Here is a 22,263-nt window from a genome sequence, read left to right as displayed (position 1 = left end):
AATGCGCCATTAGTTGAAATTCTTATTTGCATGGTATTTATTTATTGTTTGTTTTTCCCCCCTGAGAATATAATCACAGAACAGGAAAGATCTGTCTTCTCTATTCTTCTGTCTGTAGGACTAGAATAGTATCTGCCTAATAGTAAGTGTTCAATAATTATTTTTTGAGTGAATAAAAATGGTAAGGAATTCAGATTCTATAATGCAGACAGTGCAGATACATCGGGGGTTGCTAAGTAAAGAAATGGCACCATACAGTTTGTGCTGTAGAATGGTTATGGGGTTGGCGAGGGAGCTGGGGGAAGACTGAAGGCAGATCCTACAGAAGGTTGCCACGCCGTCTCTGATAAGAAGGTAGGGAGGCCTGAACTCAGGCTCTCTCGGAGGAGATGGAACAATCCAAGCAGGACTTAAGAGGTGCAGTCAGCACCGTGTAATTCCTGATGTTCTGGGGGTACTGAGGGCAGTCACTGAAGTGAGGATGAATACCCATGCGTGCCTGTGTAGACGGTGCTCCCTGAACAGACAGGGAATCCAGGAAACGCGGCATGTCCAGCAGGTACGATGAGCTGGTTTGGGAATGTTAATGCTGAGTTACCTTCAGAACATTCTGGCAGAGATGACAGTTGTAATACCCATCTGGAACCTAGAAAAAAGTCAGGACTGAGAACATGGATTTAAGAGTTATTAGGTGGGAGGTGGTAAAAAAAGGCGTGGGAATGGAACCTCAGGAAGAGCTGTGAGTAGAAGGAAGAGAGCCGGTGAGGGAGGTTCACTCACTTTCAAGGACTGGGAAGAAGGGGAACCAGCAGAGTGTGGAAGCAATAGTGAGAGTTTGGAGAAAAAACCGTTACTAGTGGCAATCAGCAGAGAGATTTGGCCAGAGAAAGATTGAAAACTTGGCAATGAGGAGTGACTGGTGACTTCAGCAAGATCTGTTTCAATAAAGAGCAGGAAAAGTACAGAATTGTGTAGTTTGAAGTCATTGGCAGGGGAGGAATTTAGGTTAGAATGCAGGATTCTTTTGAAAAGAAAGTGCAGATTCATGCCTACAAGTCTTGGTAAGAGAAAGGTGTCTGTCTTTTGAGAACAGTAGCAATAAACACTGGGCTAAGGAGCTTGATTTGAAAGCTGAAGATGCCCATAGCGTGAAAAAAAGATCCCGAACCAAGCAAGCCCTGATAACCAGATTGCCAGGTGTCACCGAAGGCCCGGCTGGGGTTGGAGATGGTTCCTTTACTTTGGCAATAGCATGGTTGTGTGATTCTCTCCCGTGGTGCCCCAGCCTCCTGGGTGTAGGAGCCAGGACAAGGGATGAGTTTGATCACGCGTATCGCGGGCAGAGCCGTGGCAGCGGAGAAGGAGGGTGAGGGTGCCGGGGGGGTGGTCCACGGGTTGGGTCCAGCCTGAGCCAGGACTGGAGCATGAGGGGCGGGGGGGGGGGAGACGACAGAAAAATAGACGGGCTAGAAAGTCCCACGAGAAGAGCAAAAGGTCCGGAGGAAGGGTAGAGTGCAGTTAAAGATAATTACTTAGAACTTCAGAATCACTCGGAACTTCAGAATTTAGAACTTGGGCGGATGGAAGGTCTGGAGTGTGGCCGCACCGTCGGGGTGAAGCGGGGCGTGGAGATGTAGGCGAAGGCTGGGGCTTTGGGCCTGCGAGTGCAGCCCCCGCCACCCACTGCATCCACACTGACGTCCAGCCCCGCGTCTGGGAGCAGATGCAGAAACGAGGGGGTTCAGTGAGTGAGCGGGAGTCAGTCAAAACCACTACGCGAAACGGAGAGTTGGGTGGCACGAAGCCCCCAGGAGGATGGGCGGTGGCATTTCTGAAAGGGAAGCAGCCTCCCGAAGCCGTCACGGGGACTTAGGAGAGTCCAGACTGACTGTGCTGGCAGAGCCGTGACACCGAGGTAGACGGAGTCCTGCTCGCTGGAAGGAAGTAACCCCCAGGGGACAGTCAGGTCGTCCACGGTGAAGACAGGCGATGGGGTGGGAAGGGACCTTGTCATGCTAAACGAAATAAGCCTGAACCCGTTTTTGAACTTTCTGAAGTAATGTGATTAACATAAGAAATATGTACATGCGTTCCTGCTAATAGCTGTATACGTCAATAGCAAAAATAACAGTTATACGCGATGATGCCTGTGAAAAATGGGACGACATTTGGAACATCTGAGTTTGTATGTTGTCTAAAAATTACGTAGGTTTGTATTTTAGCTGGGTATCTAACATTTTATAAGTATTTTTTAAGTATGAATACTAACATGTATGTACGTATGGTGTGCTTGTTTTAACAGGTTCTTAATCAAGAACCAACTCTATGGATCCAAGACAGGTTTGCCCCACGGCCTGCTCTGAAGAGCGTGCTGTCCGATAGAAGATTCCATTGGCAAACCATCTCTGTTGCCTTACAGAGCAAGCAAAGAAGATGGATCGATTGAAGAGCCATCTGCCTGTGTGCATTCTACCTTCTGTGCCCTTTTTAATCCTAGTATCCACTCTAGCGACTGCAAAGAGTGTGACTAACAGCACTTTAAATGGCACTGACTTGGTCTTCGGCTTCATGCCCGTAATCATTGCCAGAACTGACCATATCATAGTCAAGGAAGGGAACAGTGCCTTGATTAATTGTAGTGTTAATGGCATCCCCAATCCACAGTTCAAGTGGTATAATTCCATCGGCAAGCTGCTGAAAGAAGAGGAAGATGAGGAGAGAGGGGAAGGTAGGTTTTAAACTTGGGTCAAATGTCATAAAATATAAACACGGACTGGGGAGCCAGCACCTTGAATGTGAGTGGTTCTTATTCTGGTCACTTAAAGATCTCATTTTGTCTTCTTTCTGAGGCAAGAGAGTGAAATATATATCCTTAAGGGTTCAGAGCAGTAAGTCATTTTTTTCACTCTTTGACTCAGAAGACAGAGGACAAACATTGAAGTCTTTCAAAAGGCCTCTTGGAACTTTTGTAATTTAATGCGAACAAAATGTTACAGAATGCGAAACGGATTTTCCCTTAAATATAAGTCCCATTTATAAAGAGAGTTTTATTTTGTTTCGTGGAACTGGCTCAAATAAACAATGTAGCAGTTGTTTATCGTTAAATATCAGTTTAATCCATGGACTGTGGATGGAAAGGCTACACTTCTTAAAAGAAGTCTCTGTGCAAGTTCACAGCCACCAAGTAGAGATCATTCTGTGCTCCTGGAGGCCTGGCTGAAGTTTCCAGGCTGTCTCTTGCCACTGAGGCCAAGAGGGAGGAAGAATGCAATGGCAAGATGTAACATGCACTAATAGGAGAATGCTTGGATTTTATTAAGTGAGTTTCCCTGACCAAAACGTGTGAATCACCTACCTAAGCACCGAGTGTACTGCAGGGAAATTTCCAGGCAGGGAAAGCATTGATTGGGTCACTGGGAATCAGTACATTTCTTGTTTTAGGTGTGAGCAGTAATTGTCTCAACACCCAAGCCTGATCCCATTGACCTGAAGGAGTTAATATATTTTCCACAAGCATTTTCTTTGAGATCAAGTACAGGATTGGGGGCCAGGGAGTTAAAAGACCATTGTTCTGAAATCCCAGCTTATTAGTTTCTGTCAGCCTTTCATTCACATTGTTCTTCCCATCCCACAGCCCTTTAACCAATGAACATTCCCCAGAAGAGTTTCTGCTCCAAGAAAACTTACATTTCACAGCCGTGCTCCTCATGGTTAAGGCAGCTCAAAGTCCAGCTCCCTGGGGTTGAGGTTCCATGGTCCTGCTCTAATTTCCATGGCTTTTGGTCAGCCATTCAAGGATGCACAGCATAAATAAGCTTTTCCCCTTTAATGGAAATATTATATATTAGGCATCATATATATGTCTGCCTGTTTAACCTGAAAGAGTGGAACTCTTTCCCTACCAAGTAAAATTAAGGGAGCACAAACTTTTTAAATTAGAGGGGACCTTGGGACAATGTAATCCAAATCCTTCTTTTACGTAAATTTTCCCAGGGTCCTGCTGTTAAGTGGTTATGACTGGAATCTTCACTACTGACAGTGGAAAAATGAGACAGCACCACCTTAGCCCATATTTGGTTTCCATTCCTTCAGTGCCTTCCCCCCCAGATTATAAGGCAAAAGGAAGTGACATCACAGTTGTGAAGAGGTACAGTAACCATGGTAACACACACACACACACACACACACACACACACCCACACACAGGCCCCTGTAATTCATCAGGTCTCTCTACAGGGCCGGGCCACTTCGAGGAACATCCAGGTGACTGAATCGAGGGGAACTAGAACTCAGACCTGAATCTACCTTTCCCATGGACCTTGGAGCAAAGGTTACCCCTGGGTCTTAAAGAATTGGAACTGAGCCACTGAACCCCTAAGTCCTAGAGAGAGAGAAAGCCGTGGGAACACCGTGGTATTGGGGCCTTCATCTGAGCTGCGACATTGAGTGCTGTCCTGAAGTAGTACCTTACTGCTTCCAAGAGATCGTGTGATGTCTTCATTGAAAAGGTCCTAATAACTATTGACTCCATCTTGCCTTCATGATCCGTGTATTGGGAAGTTGAACCAGATGGAAGTTACATTTGGCTACATATTTTTTTGCTTTGGGGTTGCTCAGGTGGTCTGTAGTAGCAGCCTGTCGGTGACCCCTAGACCGTGGTAGCCGGCGGAAAGCCTTTGGCGCGGAACTAACTGCTGTATCAGATGAGCCCTGCCATCCTATTTGTAGCCAGCAGCCCTGCTGATAAATCAGTTAGCTGTTTGGAATCTCCTAAGGAAGATGCACTATAGATTTTTTAAAAAGAACTCATAATGCCAGTACCTGATGTTCTAGCTCAGCTTTTGCAATTACAATGCATAATTATAGTAATTTCGGAACATAAGCAACACAGGGCAATATAAAAACATTGTACCTAACAACCAAGCAAAACATAGGAAATAGTAGGAACAACACTCTTGATCATAAAATATCAGAATTTTTACCCCTAGAATGGCCTCTTAGAGGACCCATAGTCTTTAACCCTTCATTTCTAATGGAGAAAATGCCCATATTATAACACGGACATAGATTTTAGTTTTCAGGCTGATAGGCTAGAAGTTTAAATAGAGCAGTGTTACATTTATAACTCAGCGAAGCGGTGATTGAATATAGAATGAAAAATGATGCTAATATCCTGGAACATTGCCTAGACACAGTAGACTACTGTTCAAGCCAAACTAACAAAATGGAAGTAATTTTCATTAACAATCACTACCATCGATGAAGCCCCTGTACCGAGTCACATGCATCATTTCTAATCTTTACAATACGCATGGCGGTTAGGTATTATTAATTCTCATGGGTACAGATGAGCGACCAGGTGAGTGGAGAGGAAATTACACAACCGCAGTGCAGTCAAGCTGGTATTTATTCTCTCTGTGTGGCCAGCCGGCGTCTGCTCATCCTTCAGGTCTCAGTAGGTGAAAAATGTTGAAGAGCATGTAGCCCAGACTGAGCGAACGAGAGACGCCCTCTTGGATAGGAAAGACGTCGTAACCACCAGCAGCAGCACAGCTGGACAGCGTTAGGAGGCATGCTGCGACGTGTAGACACAAACATATTCAAAATCACCTGGCGACTTGCTCCAGAAGTACACTACCTTTGCTTTGTGATAAGCCAGGAAAGGAAAAATGTCATTTCTCGTTTATGCTGAAAGAGTGAGAGAGCTATCACGCGGGCCAGCCCTGCCCGTCCTAGAGAGAATGGGGCTCTTTCCTGTCACTGGCCAGAGCAGCGGCTGCTTTACTTTTCTTCCCTGGTGCTTGTCACTTCAGTTCCACAGCATCAGGAGAGGCCAGTGTGCAATCTATTTCTGGAGGAAGACTTTTTTTTTTTTTTTTTTTTTGGCGTTCACCAAAAGGCATGCTTGGGGTGGTGCCCCAACCATATTACAAAAAGAACTCAGAATTCAAATCACATGAATAGCCAAGAAGTGGCCATACAATGTGCTGGTTTCAATTGTTTTCTTGCTAGAGGTGAGTAGAAATATATAGTTGTTAGGAAGTATTACAGAAAAGTCCCAGTTATTTCAGGTACGTGAATTAGCCAGTGCATTTTTGCTGCAGCTTCTTACCCTGACTTTAAACCATTTAAATGCATATTAGCACCTTTATCAGATGACACATAACAAGCATTTCAAGAAAGTCAGCTGGTATAGGCCTTGGTAAACATGTCTGGCTTGTTAGCGATTAAAATCTTCCTTAAAGTTAGGTTTTAGACCTTTCTGTGGATTTGTTTTCCATATTCTTGTAACATCCTGTCACCAAAACTAATTAAGGATTATCTTTGGAAATAAACATGCACAGAGTAACTGAGCTGAACTGCACAATGTCCACAGTTGTCACAACTGCTACTGTAGCTCTGTGGAATTCATCATTTTACATTTTGCATTTAGCTTATATCTCCATATTGTTTTTCTCTCTCTGCTTTTCAGATTTTTTGAATAGACTATGAATTGCCTTTTAACTACTTCTGCAAAGGACATCAACAGGCTGTGCCAGTCAAGTTTCAACACTGTAGTGTATCACCTCCCTACTTAATATCTATGGAAAGAGGTCACTTCCCACAGCCTTCAGTGTAAATTGTCTTTTGCCTCTAAGGTCAGCAAGAAGTAGTGTGTTAACTTATGAAAATATTATACTGAATTCCTCTTTTAGTACATTAAGAGATTTTTAAAAATCAACTTATCAAAAGGCATTAAGATATATGGAATTATGAATATATTATTGGAAGTTCCAAAGAAGTGTATAATAGTTTTCTTTGAGCAAGTTCCTTCACTTTTCTGAGCCACAGTTCTCCTATCTGTAAAATAGAGATAATTCTTTTTACTACCATGTGAGTTTGGGAGTCTTAAACTATTATGTAATAAATGCTTAATATAGTACCTGGAACATACCAAACTATCACTAAATGGCAACTGCTGTTATTGGAGATATTGTCCTATATCATCACAATCAGATTTTAATCACTTAAATCTCTTTTTTTTTTTAAATATATCTTTATTGATTTCAGAGAGAGGAAAGGAGGGGGAGAGAGAGAGATAGAAACATCAATGATGAGAGAATCATTGATCGGCTGCCTAACCCGCAACCCGGGCATGTGCTCTGACCGGGAATCGAACCCCGATCTCCTGGATCCTAGGTCGATGCTCAACCGCTGAGCCACGCCCGGCCAAGCTAAATCTCTGTTTTGTAAAGAAAGGAAATAATTTTCTGGGTAACTTTCTTATTCTCTTCCTCAATTTCCCAACCTTTTGAATAAAATTTAATAAACACAAAAAATTTATATCCCTTAAATGTTATTTGAAATTTCAAAATCATGTGACTGCCATGGCAACTAGTTTGGGATCCTCTCCATGAGCAGAGGCCTGCCCTCTCCTGGTATATCACTTTTGTATGCACAGTGCCCATTGATATCCAATATGCTGCTGTCCCTGAAAAAGCAGCGTGTATGGAAATTACAAAGTATATTATGCACAGGATGAACTTTACATTTGCTGAGCCCAGTGCTTCCAGGGATGCTGTTAAACTGCCCACAACGCACAGGATAGACCCCTACAAAGAATTATCGAGTGCCCAAGTGCAAAAAGCCTGGTCTGACCCAAAGAAGCACTCCTTGACCAACTAAAGAGTCATTGCAAAGTAGATCTTCAGTTTGAACCCATAGTGTATTTTGCCATAAAAGCGGTTTAATTTATGGTACTTTGATTTATTTTCCAAATTGAGTCATGTTAAGGGCCAACTTGGTGACGAACCACCATTTGTAAGTGTTTCTTTAAACGAGTTGCGCTCCATTTGGAATGTGAACCCAGAATGCTTTAGTCTTAGCCACGAAAAGACCCTTCAAGATCTGTCTCAGGTAAGGATGACACATGAGATTCCCAAAACATAATCTTTTTATATGGACCCAGTGTAGGTAGGGTGCTCTTGTCTTGGAAGGCCAGCTACGGCTACCGTCAGACATGACTCCTGCTAGTCTGCATGGAATTACATGCTTGGCACTTTTTAAAGAATTAAGATTACCAGATCAAATTAGCTGGAGCAGCAGATGTTTCCTTTACCAGGAAATGAAAATATAGGTTCTTTTCAGATATTATTCCTACCTTTAAGCAGAGCAGAAGTGCAGGCCCTGAACAGCACAGTCCTTCCACCCCACCTTGCTGAGCTGAAAGCTGAGCTAAGCCTGTGTTGCCCTAGCTGGCTCCTTGGAGCTGCCCTAGTAGTACTCTTTGAAGAGGTCCCTGGGGAGAATTGGGGAGGGAGGACACAAGAGCCCTTGTAGCTTGCAAGGTTATAACCTGACTGCGGTGACGTTAAGGAGCCCTCGTGTGCTGCAGAGGCCCTGTAATCGGTGCAGGCATGCAGTGCTAAATTTGTTTTCAATTATGTTTTGTAAAAAGGCGTGGATCCTGTCACTGCAGTAGCCTATATTTCACATAGTGGAAAACAAGGGCCACACTTGTCACCGCAGACCCACAGTGCATTTTGTTCTTTCTTGAAGAGTGTCTATTTAAGTTGGCTTCAGGAAAATAACCTACTTGTTTTGGCAGCTTGAACGCTTCCTTCTTGAAAAGCATGGGTGTGAGGAGCTTAAGAGCCTAAGTATCTAAATGGGGTTGTAAACAGAGTATTAATCTTCTTATACCACTCGCTGGGGATATGGGCAAACCATACATCAGTTTGCTTACACATTCACAGAACTAAGGCAAAAGAAATCCTTCTCTTCTAATAAGTAATTTCAGAGAAATTCTAAGAGCTTAGCATTTATTTGGGTATAATGTTAATTTTTAACGCTCAGTGATCCTCAGGAAAAGCTGGAAAGATTTAGGATTTCCGTGGACATGGTATTTGGAGAAAAGCTGTAATTACAGTGTCTCTAGGTTGTGCGCTCACTGTCCTCGGGGTTCTTCAGTTCCAGAAAGTGTTGGTGCAGCTCATCTCTGTACAGCAAGACTTGGGTCAGAAGCTGTTTGCATGAGTGATGGCTCTGATCTGGCGCCATATGTTGGTTTTATGTTGAGTCACTGTAACCCCCATACCATAGGATTTCTTGACAGTTACAGGTTTCACTGTAGCCGTGCCATGCTGTTGGTCCACTTCTCATTGCTGGATGGCCTTCCTGACATGTCCTGTGGACGTGACGTTGCGCTGTCTCGAGTGACCTCCCCCCGTGTGTACGTGCACGCCCCGTGGTGAGCACCATGGTACCAGGTCAGCCACCTTCCCGGATGGGACTGAGGTTATGGCTTCTCCCAGAGAATGTTGTCAAAGGAGGAAAGTTCTAGAACTATGTCCCCGAAAAGAAAAACTAGTCTGGAAAGAAATATTTTTCACTACCTTGATTTTCTTACATTCATTAATATTTTCCCAGTCAATCTAGGCTTGGCTGATTTGAAGAATTTCAAGTCTAAACATGGGTTGTAGATTGCATTCATTTTAAATTTTGAGGGATTTCTCTAAATCAGCCTCCCAAAGGGTTTTACCAACCCAACTCCCACCTGCAGTGTGGGGGTGTCCCTTTCTCTGTTCTCTTAGAAACATAGTGTGTACTTAATGTCACCCCCCGATTATTTGGCACTCTGAAACGTGGAAAAGTTATGTTTTTAAAAATCAGTCCCTTTACATTTTAATTATAATTTAATCATTGGTGGGTTTTTTTAATACTTCGATACCATTTTCATTTCTTTCTTTCTATGCCTTATCCATTCATATCTTTTCCCCATTTTTTTTCTTTTGGGTTATCTTGATTTGTAGGAATTTTTTATATCTTGCAGTTATTAAGCATTTGTCAAATATTCTAGAATTTTCTCCCACTTTGTCATTTGCTTTTAACTTTAGTATGGCATATTTTATATGGGAGAAATTAGATCCCTTAATGTTTTTCTTTACAGTTTCCGTGAATCTTGAAACACTTTAAAAAGCCTTCCTATTCCAAGGTTATAAAAAATGTTTTAATATCCTTTATTAATTTTATACTTTTAATTTCAAATCATCAGAGTACTTGGAATTTATTTTTACGTGTCACATAAAGTAGGAATTTAACTTTTCTTTCAGATGAGTAGTTGATTATCCCAATATTCTTTCCTCACTGATTTGAAATGACTTCCAACTTACTTTTAAATTTCCCACATTTCCTGGCATCTGCTTCTGGACTTCGAGGCTTTCGCCACTGTTTTTTGCTGTTATTGTTGTTTAATTAATTAATTAATTTTTAATTTAATTTAATTCTTTCCATCACTTTGTCCCCTTTATGCCCTCTTCCGCTTCCACCCTCCCCACTGTTTTAAGCAGGGATCAGAGCAGCTTCTCGGGGAACAAGGTCAGATGCCAAGGTGGTGTCTCCGCTGGGCTCAGGATGTGTGAGGCCGGGGCTTGGAGTGGGGAAGGAAGACAGCTTTCCAGGCACAGAGGCACCTTCAGATATGAAACCAGGGGAAAGTCATGTAAAACAAGGGGCTCCTGTTCGCTCGCAGCATAACTATATTAAGCTCTTGAATATTCTCGCCTTGCTTTCCTCTCGAGCCTTGTCCCTACCCTAGCCCTTCTGGATTTTAGAAAATAGTTTGTCAGCTACAGGAGTGTACACCGAGTTGCCTCTTTTGCTCACGTGTTCCCCCCTCCCACCAGCCACCCCCCTCTGGCCTTAAAGGCCTTTCTCTGTATCCTGTCCTCCTGCCTGCCTGCAGCACTCCAGCTGGTCCTGGCCCTGGCCCTGGCCCTGGCCCTGCCCCTGGCCCTGGCCCTGCCCCTGCCCCTGCCCCTGGCCCTGGCCCTGGCCCTGCCCCTGGCCCTGGCCCTGCCCCTGCCCCTGGCCCCGGCCCTGGCCCCGGCCCCGGTGAGCTCCTCAGGCCTCTCTAGGAAGCCTGTCCAGACTGCTGCCTTCTCCACCCCACGGCCCTGGGCCAGGGGCCCCCCAGTTACCTGTTGGAGTCTGTGTCCCGCTTTGGCCTGGATGGTTTTCTCAGTCAGGCATCATCTTTGCATTTGCACAGTCTAGTATGGAACCTGGTATATAGGAAATTTATTCAAAAAAAGACCGCTGACCTTCTGAAAATGTGAGCTTTGCTGTGCAGCATTAACACACACTGTGGCACGGCTAAGAAATAACGCCTGTTAGCTTTTCTCTCTGCAAAGGAGAGTCTGTCACTACAACACTTTTGTTCATGTGTGGGTGGTTTTCATGTGTGATTCTGTACCTGGGGGTGGGGGGAGACTCCAGTTCAGGTTCCTGGCCAAACTCGAGTCTGTCCGGCTGCTTTTTTCAAGGCTCCTCCTGCTGTGTGAGTGTTTCGGCCTGGCCTTCAGGTGTGTGTCACCTTACAGGACCAGAGTGGGAAGAGGGGGGATGAAGGAAGGGCGTTCCGAAGGGGGAGCTACAGTCTGAGCAAGGCATAGGGTGGGCATGAACGACGTCAAGAGCGGTCAGGATTACACGGAATCTTTTGTGTTGTATTCAGAAAGTGGTGGGTAAACAGCAGCCTGTTTTATTTTATTTAAAATCATTGCATGTAGAACTGGCTTAGCATTGGCTGCTGACACTTTAGGTTTTTGTTGGTGCAACTTAATGAAAATCCAGTGCCTCATTTTGACACCCCCACTCAGTTACAGTTCAGGACTCACAGGAACAGCACTGTGCATACCTGCTTTGTACGCATAGCACTGGGGCGTTTTTACTTCATTTTCTGACAGCTGAAGTTGGGGCCAGTCCAGAATGAGTCTTGGGGTAAGATCTTTATAGACCAAGGTGAATGGTTCTGTGCAGCACAGAAGAATGTTCTCAAGATGATGCTGGCTGGGCAGGTACCCTGTGGAGATTCTGCACGGGCCTGGGCTCAGAGCTGATATGGGAGGACCCCCAAAGTGAAGTTTTGTGCCATCTTCATAGTTTCTAGGGGTTCGTGTGACAGTAGAACATGCAGGATTCTTTACCATTAGTCAGAGGTCAAGCTGAGTCTGAGAGGCATTATTTAGAGTCTTAATTCCCAGGAAGGAAGGAATGTATCAGCCTTTAAAAAAAGAAGCCAGACAGACGTACATCACCTTTGAGTTCAAAATCCTTGCTCTTCTGACATCATAGTGTGTGTGTGTGTGTGTGTGTGTGTGTGTGTGTGTGTGTGTTGGCTCCCAAAGACTGGGCTTTGTGATCTGATAATAGGATGTTTAATCCAGGTCTTACATTCATTTTACTATATCATACCTGAGAGGAAGCCTAAACGTCAATAATATCACCTTAACCCATAAAATAAGTATGATACTTGTTTCAAGAAGAACCTAGTAAAGGACCAAAAACTAAAGAGGTGTCTTGGTGTCCTTGTCTTAGGCTGGAAACAGGAAATTGCTGGCGGAGAAATAAGTGGTCCCAGTCATTGAACTAGGGTGTTGCAGCTCATATTATAGGTAATAGGCCAAGTGTTTTAGGATCGTAACATAGATTGATTTTTGTCAGTTTATAGTTAAGCAAATATAGTCACTTCACAGATACATAGCTGGGCTTCAGAATTCAAGAACAAATTAAATTAATGATTGAATAAAGTATATAAACGATGTTAGTCTAAGGACCCACTGTCCTGGGCTAAGCAGCACAACAGGTTGTTAAGTAAATATCTGCTGAAAAAAATTTTTTTTCTCCCTAAAATGAGCCACAAGTGTCACCTACTGAGGTTGTGTTCGATTCCAAACTGTGCCTTTTTTCACAGTGTGATAAGAAACTTCTGAAATGTCTTAAATTCTAATCTGCATTGAATCTCTTGGGTCCAGAATAGATAAGCACATGTCAGCGCACAATTACAGATATGCCTGAAAATAGCTATAAAATTTAAGTTCAGAAACATCTTTAAATAGAGGAAAGCATTAGTATGTTGTAACTAATATGTATTTTGCATTTCATGTGTCTAAAGCAGATTATGACTAAAATTATTATGTAGGTGTGAGGAGAAGGCTGTTTATGTTACGGTCTGATGGCTGCCTCCTTAGGTTAGTGTTCTATCCTGCTTTTGTTCTTCTGCACCCAGGTTCAGACTAGTCTATCCTTGTATTTACAGATTAATTCCTCCGTAAAAGGAGTGGCAATGGGGAGATTAGGAGATGAATAAATTGATGCTAATCTTTCCCACACAAATAACCTCACCTTCTCACCCTCTTCCACTCTGTTTCCTGTTGTATTTTCTTACAGATGAAGGAAGGTAAACATGAGCCTAGTCTGTAATCCCTGGAACCCATTACCTCCCATATCTATAATAAGCTTTCACTCAACTAGAGTTTTATTTTTCCCTATGCCTGCTGTAGTCTACTTTTATGATACATGCAAATTTTAAGAAAATAAATTCATAGTTTCCCTTGCCTCCTGTTATTATACATTTGGATAAATCTGCAGTAAAAGTATCAAAATTCAGGTTCAGGGAATGGAAGGGGTGGGAGGCTTGCCCCTGCCCCATCCGAATGGGAGAAAATGTCACAGACTGGGCGCTGGGTTTGTTTATTTTCACATTCACAGAGACTGAGAATTCGCTAGATTTTCCAAACCAGTGTTTTATACTCTTGGGGAAAACACACTGGCTGAATTGTTAGAAAAAGGTTAGTCAGGGACACCAGGAACCACTCTTCACAGATGTTCTTTCAGAAAGCAAAGTAATGTGACAGCATCTACTAAGGGCATCCCGCCAGATTCACCACGGTGAGCAAGTCCGGGGGACTGTAGGCCCCCAGGAGGCGCCTCTCGGCTCCTGCTCGCTTCCTTAAGAATATTTGCTGGACTGTAGTCACCGTGCAGTAGGGGAACAACGGTGGAATAACGAAGGCCCTCCGTTTTCTTATTCCTCAGTCCCCTGAGACCTTGGTGACATATGGGCTCACAAGTTTAAATAAGGAACATTTTGCTTGTTGCTTTTGGTAAATGTCAGACTTTTAATTAGAATTAAAAGTCACTGCCAGGAGGGAAGAAATGAGTAAAGATACAACGCAATACTAGGTACTTAAAAGGAAACTACATGTGAAATTGTCCCGTCTCTCAGGAGAAGTTCCTCTGGTTGGCTGAGGGAATGGAGTGCTTTTATGGAGGAATACCTACCTGCTCTGTTCCTTAGAACTCCCACGAGGCCTGACCTGGGCCCTCCATTCTCTACAGGACAGTGTAGTTAGGTGGGGATAGGATTATAGAAAGGCTCAGACCCAAGACCCACAAGCCAGATGTAGTATCATGTTGTCCAGGGGTCCTCTGACCTGCGGGTATACAGACGGACTAAGAATTAACCCCAACTAAGGACTTTTGCTCAACTCAGAACCTCATTCTCAGGGCAATACTAGGTCCTTTCCAGGCCAGAAAGGGAAGGAAGAATTGCTCTTACCAACATGCACTCTATCGTGTGAGGTTTATTTTCATTTTGGTGGGTCTATAATTTATTTGCAAGGCTAAAACAAACTGACACTAATTCATACCCAGCCTCCGAATCTTCACGTTGTTAACATAACTTTAAGTAGTATAGACAATTCATTGGAACTTCTCAAAATGAGTGGCATATGTTTTAATTAACTGAGGTCATACGAGGATAACTTCAATGTCAAATATGAGAAACCTGGGTAAACAATTACAGTTTAATTGATTTGCTCCAGATTTTATGTTGGTCCTAAACTACTTTATATTCTGGGAAGCATTAAACTCCCCAGAGAACATATCTTCAGTAGAATCATGCTCACAGGCAGGTTAGAAAATCAGATGCTACAGGTAAGTAATTATCTAGTAAGAGCACAATATTTTCCAGATTGTTTATTTTTCTTATTTTTCACTAGGATGTGAAATTTACACAGTATGGTTTGGTGGTTTAAAGAGTACAGCCTCTTGCCCTAGCCAGTTTTGCTCAGTGGTTAGAGCGTCGCCCTGCACGCTGAAGGATCCCAGGTTCGATTCCGGCCAAGGGCACATACCTTGGTTGCAGGCTTGATCCCTGGCCCTGGTCAGGGCACGTATGGGAGGCAACCAATCGATGTGTCTCTCTCACATCGATGTCTCCCCCCCACTTTCTCTGAAAAGCAATGGAAAAAATATCCTCAGATGAGAATTAAAAAAAAAAAACAACTACGAGTACAGCCTCTTGAACTTGGGTACATTGTCTAGCTCTACTACTTCCAAACGGGTGACCTTGGGAAGGTGGTCTAATCTAATTGTGCCTCGGTTTTGTGCTCCTCTAAAATGGGGCTAGTATCAGTACCTGCCCCACAGAGTTGTGAAGATTAAAGTAGTTCATGCCTGTCGATGCCCGGCACGCATAAAGGTGCACTGCTGCTGTCGTTCATAGCTGGTGGCTTTAGTAACGTGCAAGCTCGCGGTCCCGTCAGTGGGAACCGTACGTCCTTCTTTGATTGATGATCTCTCTTTTCCGACAGGAAAGTGGCAGATGCACGAGGGCGGCCTCCTGAACATCACCAGGGTGTCTTTTTCAGACCGAGGGAAATACACATGTGTGGCTTCCAATGCCTATGGCATCGTGAACAACACGGTGACCCTGCGAGTCATCTTCACCTCTGGAGACATGGGTGTCTACTACATGGTCGTGTGCCTCGTGGCCTTCACCGTGGTCATCGTCCTCAACATCACCCGCCTGTGCATGATGAGCAGCCACCTGAAGAAGACCGAGAAGGCCATCAACGAGTTCTTTAGGACAGAAGGCGCAGAGAAGCTGCAGAAGGCATTCGAGATCGCCAAGCGGATCCCCATCATCACCTCGGCCAAAACCCTAGAGCTTGCCAAAGTCACCCAGTTCAAAACCATGGAGTTTGCCCGCTACATTGAAGAGCTGGCCAGGAGCGTGCCTCTGCCGCCCCTCATCATGAACTGCAGGACCATCATGGAAGAGATCATGGAAGTGGTGAGGCTGGAGGAGCAGGGGCAGAATTTCGTGCAGCACACCCCGGAGGGCCAGGAGGCCGCGGACCAGGACGAGGTGTACACGATCCGAAACTCTCTGAAGCGAAGCGACTCCCCCACCGCCGACTCCGACGCCTCGTCCCTGCACGAACAGCCTCAGCAGATTGCCATCAAGGTGTCCGTGCACCCACAGGCCAAAAAAGATCACGTGGGCGACCAAGAGGGGGTACAGTTTGAAGAAGGCAAAGACGAAGAGGAGACAGAACCGTCAGCGGAGCGTTCCCCAGAAACTGTAGAGCCCTCTACAGATGTGACGTCCACCGAGCTGACGTCTGAAGAGCCCACGCCTGTCGAGGTATCAGATCGAGTCCTGCCACCAGCCCACCTGGAAACCGCAGAGCTGGCAGGGGCACACGACAGAAACACCTGCATTATTTATGAAAGCCATGTCTAATTTCAACTCTGAAAAGCTATGCATATCCAGAAAATCAGGGGCTGCCCCTGGTAGTCCAGATGTAGTACGCACTTGCCACTAAGCCTTACCAGGAGACTCTCACCCCTTAGGTAGGAGTGATGTCCTTGTAAAGGGGAAGGACCTGCGCGCAGTTCACGTGACTGCATCTTCCCCGGTAGGAAAGGATGTGGGAAACATCAGGGTGCAGGATTGATGATATTGTCCACGTGATACGAGTTTTAGAGACGATTCTCTGCCAAATACCTTAATTGGTGATGCCCTTTCGGCAAAGAGTACACTCCTGTAAGATAAATTCTGAGTTCAAGAGCCCTGTCCAACGCACATGGCATTGCTTTTCTTTTGAAAAATTAGAGGTCTGCTGCAATAGCAAATGCACGTATATGGGTTTGTTGCACTTTCTTCTGTCTTTACTCCTTTCACTGCTCCCTTGCAAGGGAGTAGGTGTTATATTAATACTAATTGCTCTTTCTGGTCTAGTCTTCTTTGTCCCCGTTTTCCCCTAGAACATTTACCTCAGAGGCTTTGGTGTCAGCCACCAGTACCAGGCTGATATCTTTAAGTCGTTTGTAATGTTCCAGAGTAGTCACTAGGCTCCTTATTTCTGTTATTTCCCAGGTGTGTTTTCATACCTTGATTTTTACTTGTTTCCAATGAAGCTGCTGTTGTGAAACTGAGAAAAACTTTGCCCAGGAATTAGCACTTTAATAGCCAAATGAAAATGTGTTTACCTGTCTGATTGTGAGAGCCTTTGGCTGAGGAAAGGGGATTGGGGGGGGGGGATGATAAAAGGTTGGGTATATCCATCATACCCGTGAAAACTGCTGTTTTTACATTTAAGTAACATCATCTTCCAAACAAAAACTGATTCTTTATCTGGAAAATGTATTGCTTCCAAAGTCAGAGGCATCTGATGACTCCCTGTAGGTTGTAGAATATTGGCTACCCAGAAGGACTTATGTTTTAGTCTCACAAGAAAGCAGTTATATGCAAGGCAGAATTATGTTATAAACAAAAGACAAAACTAGTCATCCAAAGGCCAACACTTTACCCGACTGTGCCAATAACCAGCTGCCTGGCTTTGGGCAAGCCTGGGTTTCAGTTTCCTTATGTATCAAAGGGGGCAGACTTGATGAGCTCTGAGCACCATTTAAATGGTCTCATTCTCTCACAGAACCAAACCAATATTATCAGCCTTGTTCTTTTCACAGTTACTCTAAAGATTGTCACTTATATCTCTGGGTTCACCTAACATTGTTTATGCTGCATTACTTACTCAGATAAATGCAACGATTTTCAAAAATCATAGCATTTTAAGTAAGTTGTGGATCTTCTCCCTGCACCACCCCCCCCCCCAAATTAATCATTTGACCACTTCTACCGTTAGGATTTAATCATGGGTGAGAACAATTGGTGTTATTTGGTTTTCACTTAGGAGCAGGGAGACACTAACCTGAAAGGAGGTATAAGGGTCATGGCCACATCCAGTGATGGGGTCATGACATTGGCCGTCATGTGGACCACATTGGTAATGAGAGAGCAGATGCAGAAGTGTAGTCCTCACTGTCACTATCTGGATGAGTGACCTTGGACAGTTCCCTTCTCTATTCTGGGGTTTCATCTTTTTCACCTGCAAAATATAGGGGTTGTACCTGATGGATCACAAGATCCCTTCCAGCTCAGACATTTAAGTTTTATGGAAAGTTTGTAATCTCTCACAGACGCCTGCATAGCAAGAGACAAGCAATATTAGGGGCAGAAATGGGTACGTGAGGTTGGATGCTTTTGCTGTCTAAACTTTACAGCAAATGCATCTGGCTCTGTAGCTGAGGGTAGTGGGTTTGGCCTTAGAAATGTTTTGAGGGGTTTTTTATTCATAGCTAACTGATGTGGTAGGCAGTCTCACAAGACATGGAGTTTGATCAGGCATCCCTTGTGCTGGCATCTTGGGTGGTGAAGAAGTTAGTAGTGAGCAATCAAGAGAAACCATGATTCCTGATTGGGCTGTCTTGACTGGGATTTTAAGCATCTGGGTTGCAGAAAAGTTTTATCTCCAACTCTTAGAACACAAACATTTTTCACTTGTTAGGGAGGTCAACAAATTCTTACTGGGATCTGTATTCCCAAAACAGAGAGACTTAAGCTCATTGTGTGGTATTGTGTGAACTTTTTCTCAATGTATTCCGTTTTTATTCCAACCAAACCCCTGTGCACATTTCCACATGAAAATTACAGGAGAAGGCATCTGTTTCACCTAGACATTGATTCAGGGTAAAAAGTTTAAAATGGGCAAATTTTTTATGAAGCAGGAGCAGAAATGTGTGACCAAAGAATGTTTCCATTTTGCTTTTAGCTTCTTTAGACGGGAGATCATATAGATTTTCAAAATGTTCCCCCTCTGGAAAGCATCAAAAAGCTCTTGATATAATAAAAGCCAATAAAGAAAGGTTGGCTTACAACAGAGATTTCTCCTTCCAGAAATTCTACACTCTTCCTATCCATCCTGTTGCTTCTTTACAAAATGAGAAAGGTTCTCCTGCTAGACTATGAAATGTAGAAGACCTGGTGAAGTTCAGCTGATTTTCAAAGGTAAATTAAACTGTTCAGCTTCATAGAATTCATAGACGTATGGCTCTGTGTGTGTGTGTGTGTGTGCGCGCGCTCGCACACACACAACAGACATGTCAAACCCATTTGGGCAGTTTAAAAAACTTAACACTAAATCCCAAGCCATGTTCTTTGGGTCATATGTAGTCATGCTCAAAATCAAACAATTTCTGGCTTCTGAGTCATCTGGCTATATCTCTAGCAACTTTTTTCTTGAAATTCTGAAAATGATTCAGATATGTATGCGTATGTAATTCATGTAGACGATCTTCAAACTTGGATGGTATTTATTCTAAATGGAAAAAAATTTTATACTGATAAATCTATGTAATTTATAGTGGTTTTGTTTAATATATTATATTTTCATATCTTTAGGGCACATCTCTCCTCATCTTTTTGTATATCATACTTAGTAAAAAGAAATACTAATACTTGACTAAAATCTCTAGGAACTAAATGTGATACCTGATGTACAGTAAATCACTGAAAATATGTGAATGTTCTCACCCATACCAGGCATTATTGTGTTGTGTGATTACATCGAGAATGATCTGTCTCAGATGCCACGAGCATTCCTTTTTTCCAAAACTAAGGCTAAGAGACCTGCCATCACTCACAGTGGATTCTGGAGTCCCCTTCCTTTCTTTTTCTTTTTTATCGTTTGTTCATTCTAGGTGTGTATGTTGTTTAAGCTTCCCTTTAAAGGGCAAGTGTGAGATAAGAAAGCAACTTAATGGAAAAATGGAATTCAACTCTGGCTCTGTAAATTATTTAATGGACTAATAACCTGTTTTAAATCTAATGCTTGGATTGTTATTTATTAGTGATCTAAGATCCGCTCACCTCTTTAGCACATGAAAAAAACGTGAGGCACAACGAATATTTGCATGTTTTGTACAGGCACACTCTCCACGTAGTGCAGCCAACACGAGCCAAGTGTAGAAACACCAATCCCAGCCACGTAGGGAGCGTTTCACAGAGGAAAGTCAGACACCTTTTATCAGTGAATGGAAATACAGTGTTGTGTCAGTGCTGGAACTCTGAAATTGCAGCCTCTATGGTCCTGTTAAGGGGGGATTTCCTCTCAGTGTTAAATTTGGTAAGGAAATGTAGCATTTAACTTCTCCTTCAGATACTCTATTTTATACCCAGCACAGTTCAACTACTAACCTTTACCTATCTTCTTCGCATATCCTTTTGGCAGTCCCTTAAGATTATTACTCCTATTTCTATTCTTGCTTTTTAAACAAATTTATTGTACTCTTTAAATACCTACCGGATCTCATTGTATATTCCCACACGTATTTTGAGCACCTGATAGCTTCAAGATTAGTCATTTTTACATTCACCTATTCATTTAAAAATCCTTCTGTAGATAACAAAGTTCATTTTCCTAATGACTTTCTTAGGGTTTCTACAGTGATTAATCAGGTTTGGATTAAATAAATCAGTGGTGGGGACAAAAAAAATCAAAACAGAAGTGCTTACAATGTTTTCCAAAGGACTGAGTGTTTCTTATACAAAAAAATATCACACGAGGGTAGCAAGGGTCTTTAAGATTCTAAAGAGATATCATTTTAAGGAGGCTAATACTTAGAATACCACAATCAAAATCAAAGCTTTTAAAGAATGTGAAACTAGAAAACAAATAGTTCTAAATATATTTTGGCATGAATCATTTATATTCAACCAGTAACAAAAAGCCTTCAAATATATCTCTCTGACACCATAGTGCTGCCTACAGTGAGTTAGGTCAAAGAAGATGCTTGTATTTCTGTTCAATTCACTGTATATCTAGTTCTGGATATCCTTTGTTAAAACTGGAAAATAAAAAAATTTACCTGGGTGGAAATGTCAAACTGGTGATTTTGTGAATGATAAATGTTCACTTTTTAAAAATAATTTAAATATGGAAACAAATGACTGATAATTAAGTTGATGATATACTAGAAAAAAAAACATGTGATTCATCCTGTATTTTGATTGTTGCTTTAATAAAGGGTTTGCACAGGCATGCTGAATGTGTGTCGTGTCCACCTAACGGGCATGTCATTGTGGCCTGACTTAATCTGTAGTCAAGTCTTTCCCTACCTTTTGCAGCTGAAGCATATCTTAGTGGAAAATGAAATAATTTTTATGTAACACTACAAACTTTATCCAAATTCAGAAACAGTAGCTTCATCCTGACAAACTTCATAGCAATTTACCTTTATCTATATCAGGAAATAATTTTTGACATGTAACGTCAAGCTTACTGAAAAGAACCCAGAAATATCAGGAAACTCACATACACAAAACTTTCCCTGGGAGCAGGCATGAGTAATAGATCTGCCACGAAACACCCAGACAACACCCAATCCAGGCCAAATCTAACATGCTAAGTATGTCTTTTCCTGTGATAATCAGTAAGCTTTGAAAGCTGAATTCCTCTCAGATGAGACATGTAAGCAGAACAAGAAAGGAGACTACCAAGTGGGAAAGGCACAGGAAAAGGATAGAAAGTCAGTATATTACTGTAGACTAAAGAGGCAAAAAAAAATTACTGAGTTGTGCAATAAACCATGCATGTAACTTCTGCCCCCTTCTGCTCTCTTTTAAAATCAATAAAAACACCCTTGGGTAAGGACTTAACCATCCATAGGTTCTCCGAAGTGAAAAAAAGGGTTTAAGAGAAGTATGCCGACATTCGTGGAGAAATGAACCGTTGTGTCATCATAAAAAAGAAAATAGGGAAGTTGTGTCCTAACCAGGTAATTTTGACTGGTGCATATTTTCAGACCCAGAACAGACAGTTGCTAAATTATGTTTTGCAGATTTTGGAATGTTTGGCCATGTTCTGCATGGACCTTAATCAAAGGAGCTAGGTAAGGCTTAATGTGAACCAGGGATGTTTAAAGGATATAGTCGCAGAGTTGGAAAGCAAGGAGGTTATCTGATGTACATATCTTTTCTACAGTGTGCCTAACCTCGTAGTCGTACAGCTCTGCTTGAAAACCTCTGATAACCCTGGCCAGGTGGCTCGGTTGGTTGGAGTGTTATCCTATTCACCAAAAAGGCTGCAGGTTCGACCCCCCGTCGGGGTGCGCACAGGACGCAGCTGATCGATGTTCCTCTCTCTCCCCCTCTCCCCCTCCCTCTTGCCCCCTTCCACTCTTTCTTAAAATCCATAAAAACATCCTTGGGCAAGACTAAAAAAAGAGAGAAAATCTCTGATAAACAGAGACCTCACTACCCGATGCAGCAGCATATTCCATTGTTGGTAGGTTTTAAATACCGAGTCAAAAATC

The 22,263-nt window shown here is 43.0% G+C and overlaps 1 protein-coding gene across 1 annotated transcript; it reads left to right on the top strand.

The window, feature by feature from the left end:
- The first annotated feature begins 2,305 nt into the window (after nucleotides 1-2,305).
- MFAP3L (microfibril associated protein 3 like) lies at nucleotides 2,306-21,016 on the top strand. The gene is made up of 2 exons (XM_081134117.1): nucleotides 2,306-2,728; nucleotides 15,417-21,016. The coding sequence occupies exons 1-2, from the start codon at nucleotides 2,434-2,436 to the stop codon at nucleotides 16,349-16,351; spliced, it is 1,230 nt and encodes a 409-aa protein (XP_080990243.1). The 5' UTR covers nucleotides 2,306-2,433; the 3' UTR covers nucleotides 16,352-21,016.
- The last annotated feature ends 1,247 nt before the right edge of the window (nucleotides 21,017-22,263 follow it).

The sequence above is a fragment of the Miniopterus schreibersii genome (assembly GCF_964146895.1).
Source record: "Miniopterus schreibersii genome assembly, chromosome: 4".
Lineage (NCBI taxonomy): Eukaryota > Metazoa > Chordata > Mammalia > Chiroptera > Miniopteridae > Miniopterus > Miniopterus schreibersii.
The sequence above is the reverse complement of the archived record's forward strand: the minus strand, read 5'-3'. Positions and strand labels throughout refer to the sequence as shown.